The 11,078-nt window shown below is 32.3% G+C and overlaps 1 protein-coding gene across 2 annotated transcripts; it reads left to right on the top strand.

Moving 5' to 3' along the window:
• Positions 1–2,083: 2,083 nt before the first annotated feature.
• LOC131000001 (probable serine/threonine-protein kinase PBL5) lies at positions 2,084–4,796 on the top strand. Of its 2 annotated transcripts, XM_057925718.1 has the most exons (5): positions 2,084–2,411; positions 3,022–3,248; positions 3,349–3,538; positions 3,612–4,003; positions 4,228–4,796. In XM_057925718.1, the coding sequence occupies exons 1-5, from the start codon at positions 2,297–2,299 to the stop codon at positions 4,495–4,497; spliced, it is 1,194 nt and encodes a 397-aa protein (XP_057781701.1). In that variant the 5' UTR covers positions 2,084–2,296; the 3' UTR covers positions 4,498–4,796. The 2 variants fall into 2 exon arrangements, with proteins under 2 accessions (XP_057781701.1, XP_057781702.1); XM_057925719.1 differs by lacking the exon at positions 2,084–2,411 and having other exon boundaries at positions 3,022–3,243.
• The last annotated feature ends 6,282 nt before the right edge of the window (positions 4,797–11,078 follow it).

Below are 11,078 nucleotides of genomic sequence, written 5' to 3'. Positions count from 1 at the left end.
ATAATAATAATAATAATAATTATAATAATTATAATTATTATTATTATTATTATAATAATAGAAACATTAAATTCCAACTAAATAAAAATTATAATTTACATTTTATTATAAAATAATACAAATAAATAAGAATTCTGAGAATGAGGAAAAAGAATACCTAATAAAAGCTAGGGAATAAGAATCCTGGAAAGTTGCACTACTTTCCTTGTTTTCAGGATTCTTATTACTTTCCTTGACTCATAAAAATTTAACCAAACACAGGAATTTAATATTTTGGAATCAGATTACTTTTCCAGGCCAGAATCCGTGCCAAACAAACATGCCGGGTAATCTGCGTTTAGCATATACTCCAAATTTGTAGTTTGGGCCTTGTTGGGCTGCAGTATACTTACATTTGCAGTTTGGGCCTTGTTGGGTGTACGTTTAATTGAGGCCCGTATATCAAACACTCACTTCGAGTTCATAATGATAATCAAAAAGTGAGTTTTGACAGATAATTCAGAAAAAAAAAAAGATGAATGTGTCTGTTTTGTTACAATTAAAAGTTACTCCTTCGTCCAGCAAATCTTGAGACAATTCTTTTCTGCACAAAAATTAAAAAAAATACTCCCTCTGTCCCAGCTGAAATGTCCTGCTTTCCTTTTTGGGTTGTCCCACTTGAAATGTTATGTTTCCTTTTTTGGCAATACACTCTCTCTCTATACTTAATATTTAAATAATTTCCACCAACCCACTTTATCTACTTTATACACATTTCTTAATCTCCGTGCCGAAAAGAAACAGGACATTTCAGCTGGGACGGAGGGAGTAGTATTTAGTGTGATAGGTGAAAAAGTGAATAAAGAGAAATAATTTTGTCATATAAAGAAATGACTAAAGATTCGTGGGACGGCCGAAAAAGGAAAGTGACTCAAGATTCGTAGGGCGGAGAGAATATTACTATTATTATTATGGAATCAAAAGTCCTAATATTTTAGTAATTAACATTTTCTTTAACTATTTTAAGAGTGTCATTCTTTGCACCAATGAAGCTCAAGTTGTAAAGATGAAGTACTCAAAAACTCTCTTTTGTGAGAGGTTTTTGGTTCAATACTGTTTGAGTGCAGTGTAGTTTTCTCCATCTTTGTGTGGTAGTGGTTCCGTCTGCGCGCGGTTATTTTTATTACCTTGAGTAGTTGTCCCGCTTGCATGCGTGAGGTTTTTTTCCCATCTTTGTGTGATGTAAATGTTCGATTATTTTTTCATCTTTGTGTGATGTAAAGGCATATGCGTGCGTGTGATTATTTTCCCATCTTTATAAAATATAAATGTCGATTATTTTCTCATCTTTATGTGATGCAAAAATCCTGCATACGGGTGCTTATTTTCTTTGTTGCAGCTCTCCCATTGTAGAAGGATTGGCATGCCATAAAAAGAAAAAAATATATCACATGAGACTATGAGAGTGAAAGTATGTAACAACATAATAAAATAGTGAATTTAATTTAATACTACAAGTCTAAAACACGGCTAATGACGTTTTTGCAATTTTAGTAACGTAACGGTTACTACTATTTCAACGATCTTCGTGGCCTCGTTTTGTTCAGCCAAAATATTTATATCGCATAAATTTTGGGTTTCTAGTTACTACAAAAAAAATTAAATGGCTTACGTATTAAATTTATTGTTTTCCCGTAATTTTTTTAATAATATATACCATTATAAACATTAATCAGCAAAAAATCGAAATAAAATGAATACATTACTTATCAATTATCAGCTAAAATTTTAATATTAAAGCTAAAAAACAATTATATTATTAAATAAAATTATAGTTAAGAATAAAAATTAAATTTTTAATATTAATAAGAAGAAATTGTGGAAGAGAGAATGAAATAGCGTGAGCGTAGCAGAACCAGTTAAAGTAGAAATGTGATATAATATTATATTCTATGCCGCGCCGAGAAAAGAAGGAACCATTCAGATAATTACACGTGGCACAAGAATATAAAATATTTCCACGTGGCGATCCATCATTGGAGGGACTTATAGAAAGCCCTGTGCGAGAAGTAGAATGATCATCTTCAAGAGCAGAGGTTGGTTATATTTGAAGTAGAAATCTGCATAGAACAGAGCAAAATTTTCCTCTTTTCTCTCTCTCTTCTTTCTCTTTCTGCAAACCTTTCTTCTATTTTGTAATTATTTTTCTTTCCCTGTTCTCCGTTATTTGCAGCTGAGAAATAAAAGAAATATATATATTTAGAGAGAGGGGAGAAAGAGGGAGGAGAGAGAGAGAGGGAGGAGGAGGAAGCTAGGCATGGGGTGTTTCTCGTGCGCAGGTGATTCCTCTGCTCACAAGAAACAACATAAAAAGAAAAAGATGGCCCTCGACAATAAACGAAGAGATGATGGTCATGCACGAACCCCATCGGGTAAATGTGATTAAATTTTACACAATTTTAGATGAAACGCTTCTTTTATTTCTCGTGATCAAGGGTTTTTTAAATGGATTTGTTGAAATTTTCGACATGGGTTTTGGAAAAGATCTGATTTTTGTCTTGTTTGAAATAGTTTCCTTCATTGCATGTTCGGTTTTTCATATTGAGTTTCATGCGTCGTGTTTTCTCCTTAATTTTATGTAAATTTGACTAATTTGGAGAGGGCTGAATAAGAATTTCTGCATTTGTGATTGTTTGTTGTGTAAAATTCTCTTTGAACTGTGTAGAATGTTACTGTAGAAAATGTGATATTGATGGTGGGAAAAAAAAGGTGGTGATATATTGACATGATATTAAAGCAATATTTAATCTTGAAAAGGCCTAATGTATTAATTTAAAGCATGCTAATTGCTTGTTACAACTTACTGGCTTTGATGAAAATCATGCTTGGTTGCTGTTTGGCTTTGCAAAATCTGTCTTTGCATTATGAATTCTGAATGAAGATAGTTATTATTGATTAAATTGGGGCAATTGATCTTGTAACTTGGTGTTTGATCTTCTTTGATCTTCTGTGTTCATCTTTCTTCTATGTTATGTTGTTTAGACCACTCGCAGGCGAGCTCATATAGGTCTACGAAAGAGCCTAAACTAGTGTCTCAATCCACAAATTCTAGCTTGAGTTCTACCTGTGGTTCGGAAAGTGAAGCCTTCCAAGCGAGGAAATTCGCCCTAGCTGAGTTAGTTGCTGCAACGGAGAATTTCAAGGATGGAAATTTTATCGGTGAAGGAGGATTTGGACAAGTTTACAAAGGTCGTTTACCGGATGGTGAGGTACATCGAGTGATGCAACAATGCAGTATATGTGTTTACTTTGTTTGAATGGCTTCATATGTTTGCAAATTTGTTATGTTTGTTGTTATTGTGAATGCAGATTGTGGCCATCAAGCAACTAGATCGCAACGGCTCTCAAGGAATTAGGGAATTCGTGGCTGAAGTCTTAACATTAAGTAATGCAGAGCACCCTAATCTTGTCAAATTAATAGGCTATTGTGCTGAGGGAGATCAGAGGTTGTTAGTCTATGAATATATGCCACTAGGTTCTTTGGAGGACCTTTTACATGGTATGCAAGCTCACTTTCTTTCTCTTTTTTCGCCATCTTCAATTGTATTTGATGTGCGTTTCTTCGGCTCTAGACATTTACCCCGGCAGCAAGGTCCTCGACTGGAATGCTAGGATGAAGATGGCATCTGGGGCAGCAGAAGGGTTGGAGTATTTGCATACCAAGATGTCACCACCAATAATATACCGTGATTTGAAGTGTTCCAACATCTTGCTTGGGGAGGGATATCATCCCAAACTATCCGATTTTGGTTTAGCCAAAGAGGGGCCGTGTGGAGACGAAACTCATGTTTCCACCAGAGTGATGGGCACGTACGGATACTGTGCTCCTGATTATGCCATGACTGGCCAACTCAACTTCAAGTCGGATATCTATAGCTTCGGTGTAGTCCTTTTGGAGATCTTGACGGGTAGGAGAGCTATCGACTACACAAGATCCGGCCCCGAGCAAAATCTAGTTGATTGGGTTAGTATCTTCAACTTTCATCTCATTCCCACAATATTAGTCCACTTGAAATTTGGAATTGATTCTTTCTCATTAGGGCCATCTAAAATGGCTGCACTAGTGTTGCATAGTTGATATCTTTATGGCATATTCTTTCCATAGTGTTGAGCTCATCGATGAACAAAAGTCAAAAACACCCTCTTGTCCATTGCTTGTGATTCTTGAATAATGCATGTAACAAACAGGCACGGCCGCTGTTCAAAGACCGTAAGAAGTTCCACGAAATGGCTGATCCGGCTCTGGAGGGACGGTATCCGGTGAGGGGGCTGTACCAAGCCCTAGCCATTGCTGCAATGTGCATTCAAGAGCAGCCCAACATAAGGCCGCAGATTGGTGACATCGTCAAGGCTCTCAAGTACCTTGCTTCACAGCCTTACGATCAGTGCAACGCCAGCCCTTCTTCGAGAAGGAAGAAATCTGTCGCCGGATACGAGCATGAAGAGATCACCAAGTGAACTCTAGGTGTGAGTTAGAGCTTGCTCATCCTCCTATGCAGCATCCATTGTAGAGTCGGCTTGCAGCAATAGCAATGGTGAAGGACTCATTTGCTTTTCTATTTTGTTTTCTTCTTTTCTTTTTTTGGTTTTGGTTTTGGTTTTGGCTTTGTATGTGTAGGTCTCCTTGATCATCTCAGAAATGAGTGTGGAAGTAATGTTTTTCTTGAGATGAAGTAAGAAAGTAATGTTTCTCTTGAGATCTCAAGTAAGAGAGTAATGTGGTTGAATGTGCATCAAATCTCTAGTTTCTTTTCTTCTATTACTTAGCAATATAAATGTCATTTTTTTGTCATTCCGTCCACAAAAATTAGTCATTTTCTATTTATAGATACTACTACTCTGAATATATTAATTTATTTTCGTGTTCTATTGTATGATGAGCTCCTTTCTCCACCCATAATATAATTAGTTAATCATTTTTAACGTTGCCCTCAAGATGAAACTATTTATTCACTTAAAATACATTCAATAATTTGTAATAAATTTTGTATCGTCGCTTTCTAAGACTATTGTTTAGAAATAAAATAAGTAATTTAAATGTGCTATTTGTTAGTAGTATATAATTTTGGGTAAGTGGAAAAAACTGTTGGATTAATTTACCGTATTGCCCTTAAAAAATCTAAATAGAAAATATTTTTTTTTTTTAAAAATCTTATTTCAGTCGTAACAACAAAACATGAAATTAATGCACCCCTTGAGTCTAATGGGCCATATTCCTACCTAACATAAAATATTTTTCATATGGGCCGTGATTTTTTGCCTATGGTGGGCCGTTATATTCCTACTAATATGTATAGTATATAATTAAATATAGCTTATAATTTATTATAATATTATAGCATTTTAGCAACATTTGGTTATGGGAAAATAAAGCATCTCATAAAAAAATAATACAATTTAATTTGATTTGAGATGGAATAGATATTTTTCTCCTACTTTCTTGTGTAGGTGCATGGCATATCATATCAAACACTAACTAACTAAATATACATAGGAGTAATAAGTTTTTTAATATATAAATATGATGGATAGGGGGAGAAAACATTTAATTGAATTTAATTTTTAGTATTTTTTTAAGGAAGAACTTTAATTTTAGCATTACACAGCCTTGATTTCACTTTTTAAATTCGACTTTAGTATATGTAAAATATATTGTATTCACAAATAGTTGATAAAAAAATTCCAAAGCTTAGCTTGGACAAACTAGATAAATAATTAAGAGAAGAAGTTTTTAATTAGAATGGTCAATATTTTATACTAAAGCTCGATCAAGCTCAAATTTAATTACAATAGCAGTAATAATGAAATTTCTAAGCAATAAATTAATTAATGTTCGACTCATGAATAGAATTTTGGTTGCTCATATAGTCATATATATATAAATTAAATTAAATTAGGCAACATCTGGTGATGCGACATTCAGATAGATAAGATAGACAATTCAAAAGCTCGTTCACGTGGTTAGGACCTACCAATTGTTGGTCTTCGATCTTTTGATGTTGCTCTACATAATATTATCGTTATGTTATACTCCCTCCGTCCACGAAATGAGTACTCATTTGTGGACGACACGAGTTTTAAGAAATGTATGAAGTGTAGTGTGAATAGTTTAAGGATCCAATTTTTTGAGTGTATTAATTAAAGAGATGTGTGGGGTACACTTGCCAAAAAGGGAAATGGATACTCATTTCGTGGACGGACGAAAAAGGAAATATGAGTATTCATTTCGTGGACGGAGGGAGTACTTGTTTTATTAGTATATAATCCGAGATCGACGATGACTTACTTTCCTTTTTCGTCAGTTCAATTGATAATGATCTATTTCAAATAAGAAAATCGCATTTTCTCATAAAAAATTGTGGACCCCATCACTTTCTATCACTTTTATCATTTAATCATGCTTCTTCTTACTAATCGTGCCGAATAGTAATGACTCATTATTAATAAATGGATGAAGTATTATATTTCGAGCAAGTGATACAAAGCAAATAAAAAATGAAAGTTTTAGAGCAAGTGATACAAAGTAAACTAATTAAACCTTTATTGACAGAATCTTGACCAATATTCATTCATAAATGAGATGTTTAATTACAACAAATAATATGATAAGTATATTCATAAATAAATGTTTAAAAATAAATGAGTTTTTATTGTTGGTTGGGTTGGCGGATAGCAACTGACGATGATAAATGTAAAATTAATGATCTTAATAATAATTTATGATATATTATATTATAATCAAAATAAATGTAAAAAATAAAAAAAATATGATAACATGGGCTGAACGTGAACATTGCTCACATAAAATATGCAGAATAACATTTGTCTATCTAAAATTGAGCCAATCTTGTAATTTTACAAATGATAGTATTTTATTAAGTAAAGTCATATTATTTGTGTATATAATAGACAACCACAACCGGCACCCAAAAAAGGAGCTACATAACTTACACATAAATGGGAAAGATTTATTAGCTAGACGTTGCTACCTAATATTTGTATGACCTCAAAAGAGATTTTTTATTCTCAAAAGTATTTATATGACCTCAAGTGATTTTTTATAACACTCAAAAGTATTTTCATGATTATTTACTAGTAGGACACAATACAATTCAAATACCATAAAAGTCAATTAATTAACAATTAAATAGAAAAATTTAAAAATCGTTTCACAGATTTTTGGCTTGAGGCATTAATCACTCTACCGTTAGGCGGCTAACACACACGCCAGATATATAAAAACAATAACGAGAATAACCAAAAAAATGAAAACAAACCCAGATATAATTTCATCTATTTTTTGTGTCCACAAAAAATGAAGCACGTTTCTTTTTAGTACGTGGGCTATATATATCTTTTATCCTTATAAATATTCTCCATTTACAAAAAAACACACTTAATTCAATCACAGCCACTCATTTTATATACTGGTAGAACTCTTTTTATTATATAAAATCACTGACCATTTTATTAAATTTTGTGTCTAAAAATGTGCCCAATTTTATAGAGGAAGAGAGTAACTATCATGGCAGAAGAATCTTGAATCTATGAACATATTGGTGCTATACAGCTATAACACCATCATATCATTCTTGTATAATCCATATACAATGCTAAAAAAAGTTCACTTGAAAAAATATCCTTCATATATGCTTGCATATTTCTTTCCATTATTCCCAAAGATTTTTTTTTAATTAAAATCGAAATTAATTGGATACTAAAATCCCATCATGCCACATGACCTAATCCGAAAGTAGCAACAATTACAAATGCAGCGGCCTTTTCACCTTTGTCTGCTCGACTTTAGGTAACATGTACATTCCCAACGTTATCTCCCACCATTATTAAATGAGAATAATATTATAATATTATTATTCAAGTCCCTCATAAAACGACACAATCACAAATCATTCTAGGTATTAGTAGAGGATTTCATGCTCGATTCTATGATCCTTCAAATCTAATAATCTAATCCTTTCAAACTTTTAAAATAAAATGTACTGCGATGTTATATTTTTTTTTGATCAATAAAAATCAATAAATGGACGGTACCAGGGATACCAAAACGTTATACAAGAGGGGAGTGCTCGTTAGAGCACCAAACAGAAAAAGACACATTCGACTCTACAACATTAAAAATCTGATTCCAACTCCATAGCCTACCCTTGATATCTTTCTACAACAAGAGGGTACTGCGATGTTATATTGTTTGGGGTTAAGGTCCCACACGCAGGACTTTTCTCGCCTGCGTGCAGTGATGTTTTTCCACCGTTTAAATGGTGGTGAGGTTCCGCTTGCTTGCGGATTGCATAATTGATTATATTCAGATACCTCTTGTAATTAAAAAAAAGAAGAAGATTATATGCCACTACTTCGCGGCATATAAAAACTTATGGGTTCAATTTATTTGATATTTTATTTATATGTATTTAAGATTATTTAAATATGTGCTCGTTTTTTATAACATTATTTCAAAAGATCTTCACATAGATTGTTTGGTTTGATACATACTTTGATGTCTTATTTTATGCGCGAACTATTTATTTATCCAATTTATATAAATCTTACTTCGTCCATAAAATATTTTTCTAATTTTTTATTTACATCTGTCCGCAAAACATCTTTTTATTCATTTTTTAAGCATAATCTCATATCACACTTAAAATTCTCATATATTGTCATTAATGGACCCACTAACTATCACCATTTTTTTAATTTGTAGGAGGCTTTCTCCCCTCACCAAGTATACAACTAACTTTTTTAAAAGGGATTTTGACAAATAAAATCACGAACCATTTCAAAATTGCAATTTTAACGTGACTTTTGAGATGTGACGCATTAAATCACCATCTTCCCAACTTTTGCAATTTCCATCCCCCCAATTTTTTTCAAGTGAGGGTCGAACCATAACGAATAGACCTAAGAATGACGTGTTCACTTCACCGAGAAAGAAGTTTCGTGGGCGGAGGGAGCGTAAAATTTTAATGAAATTATTTCACTCCTATTAATCCAAAAATGAAGAAATGATAAGTAGGGCAAAATGAGTGTAGTCCATATCCCCTCCATTTTCTCTTGTACTTCTTCTCTCCCATATGCATGCATGCTGTGTTTTTTTGTCGCCACCCCATTTTTCCAGTCTGTAAAATTTTGTCTCAAATCTAAATTAATAAAACCAAAATATCATTCCATACTCCGATACCATATCTTTCATCTTTTAATAATCTCCTCATCAAATTTCATGGAAAACATAGATTTTTTTAATTTATAGAAATCAGTGATGGAGGCATGTGAATTATAGGTGTACAGGCATGGGATGCCAAACCTTTTCGACAATTATTCTCCCTTTTAAAAACTGCTAATTTTCAGTCTAAAAATCATATTCAATTCTCAGTTTCCTTGCATTATTAAAAAAAAAAAAGTTTGTTCAAGTTGAGTTCGATCCTCTAAGGTAATGCTTTATATCTCCATGTATATGTATATATCTCTATCTCTCTCGTGTGTGTGCATGGATTCACATGCTACGTAAATATATGTGATAATGAGTGTGTGTGTGTGTGTTTTTTTTAATTTTTTTTGGGGAGGAAATATGTGATTATAATGTGTTATGATCAACTACTAGTGAAAAATCAGTATGAAGTATATGGATTCCTGTGAGTACAGTTTCTGTATAGTCATTTTCATTGACAGCAAACTTATTTAATATCATGAGCTACCTACATTTTAGATTTTTTTTTAATATTATTATTATTATTAACAAACAATTTTTTGCTTCATCCCATTCTTACTCTCGACTTTGCTTATTTTGATGAATGATCAATTACCATTTAGTGACATTGTCGAAATTGCAAAATAAAAAATTGGTCAGACCAATTTGCCCTCCGAAATTGTGAGGTGCTCGTAGTTCCGTGTAGTAGTGGACACACATATTTGTCTGCCCCAAGAGGGCGAAATTCCACTTATACCCCCTAAATTTGTCCTATTCACTACCTCTATCATGATATGTTGTGGAATAAATTTATGCAGTCATATTGTGGCAACCCACAAACTAATTAAACAGGAAAAAAACTTGATTTATTTAATTTATTTTTTAAATAAAAATATGATTTAATAATTTTATTGTGTTGTTTATATTGTACTTTTTAAAAAAATAAATTAAATAAGTAAAAAAAAAATAATTTAACTAGTGTGTGGGTGGCCGCAGTATGACTGTTTAGCATCATTAGAAAAAGAGGTGAGTGATAGTTAATAAGTTTATGTGGGTCCATTAGTGACAATATGAAGTTAGAGGATTTTTAGGACAATAACTTAGACTAATTTAGAAATTAAGATAAAAATTTCGGGCTTGCAAAAATAAGACACTAATTAATAAGTAATGCATTTGCACATGGCAATCCCTTGCATATTTTAAGAGTTTTGGACTTACTCGTGCCTTATTTTTTAGAATGATATATAGTTAGTGAAATTATTTCCAAAAAAAAAGTATGAAGAGTTTCTATAGGCAGAAGAAAGAAGAAAATTATGAAGAATTTTCATGGACGAAAACACAAACCAATATTTCCTTCGTCCTTATAAATATTCAATTTACAATTGAAATTTGTCCTCAAATAAGTGTATCGTCTCAAAATTCTATAGTAAGAAGTTAGTCGAATTTTTCATTTTACCTTTGTCATCGGTGTAATTTATCTTTTAATTTTTTTTACCTTTTCAATTTTTAGTGATATAATTAAGGATAGATGTCACTTTAAACCTCAACTTATACCCGCATTATCAATTATATATCTTAAATTATCGAAAATATTTTTTTTAACTATTGGAGTGGGACGGAGGGAGTATTGAACTATCAATTTTGTATCAGTTGTACCACTCGTCTATTTTTTTAATTTGCTTCAAAAATTTGACGTGGCTCGATGGATGTCATGAATTATAATGTATTTAGAATCATTCCTTTTTTAACCTGTATTATATAAAACGACGTACTCCATGGTTTACTAATTGAAAATTTAAAGGGTGAAAAATGGATGAAGGGTACAATTGATAGT

The sequence above is a fragment of the Salvia miltiorrhiza genome, chromosome 8, assembly GCF_028751815.1.
Source record: "Salvia miltiorrhiza cultivar Shanhuang (shh) chromosome 8, IMPLAD_Smil_shh, whole genome shotgun sequence".
NCBI classification, from domain to species: domain Eukaryota; kingdom Viridiplantae; phylum Streptophyta; class Magnoliopsida; order Lamiales; family Lamiaceae; genus Salvia; species Salvia miltiorrhiza.
Note: the sequence above shows the minus strand (reverse complement) of the source record. Positions and strands in the feature narration are given on the sequence as shown.

Excerpts from the sequence above, each read along its gene's own strand:
- LOC131000001 (XM_057925718.1), top strand. The coding sequence starts at position 2,297 with ATGGGGTGTTTCTCGTGCGCAGGTGATTCCTCTGCTCACAAGAAACAA. Across the intron at positions 3,249-3,348 it reads GTCGTTTACCGGATGGTGAG|ATTGTGGCCATCAAGCAACT; the intron begins GTACATCGAGTG and ends TTGTGAATGCAG. Across the intron at positions 4,004-4,227 it reads AGCAAAATCTAGTTGATTGG|GCACGGCCGCTGTTCAAAGA; the intron begins GTTAGTATCTTC and ends TGTAACAAACAG.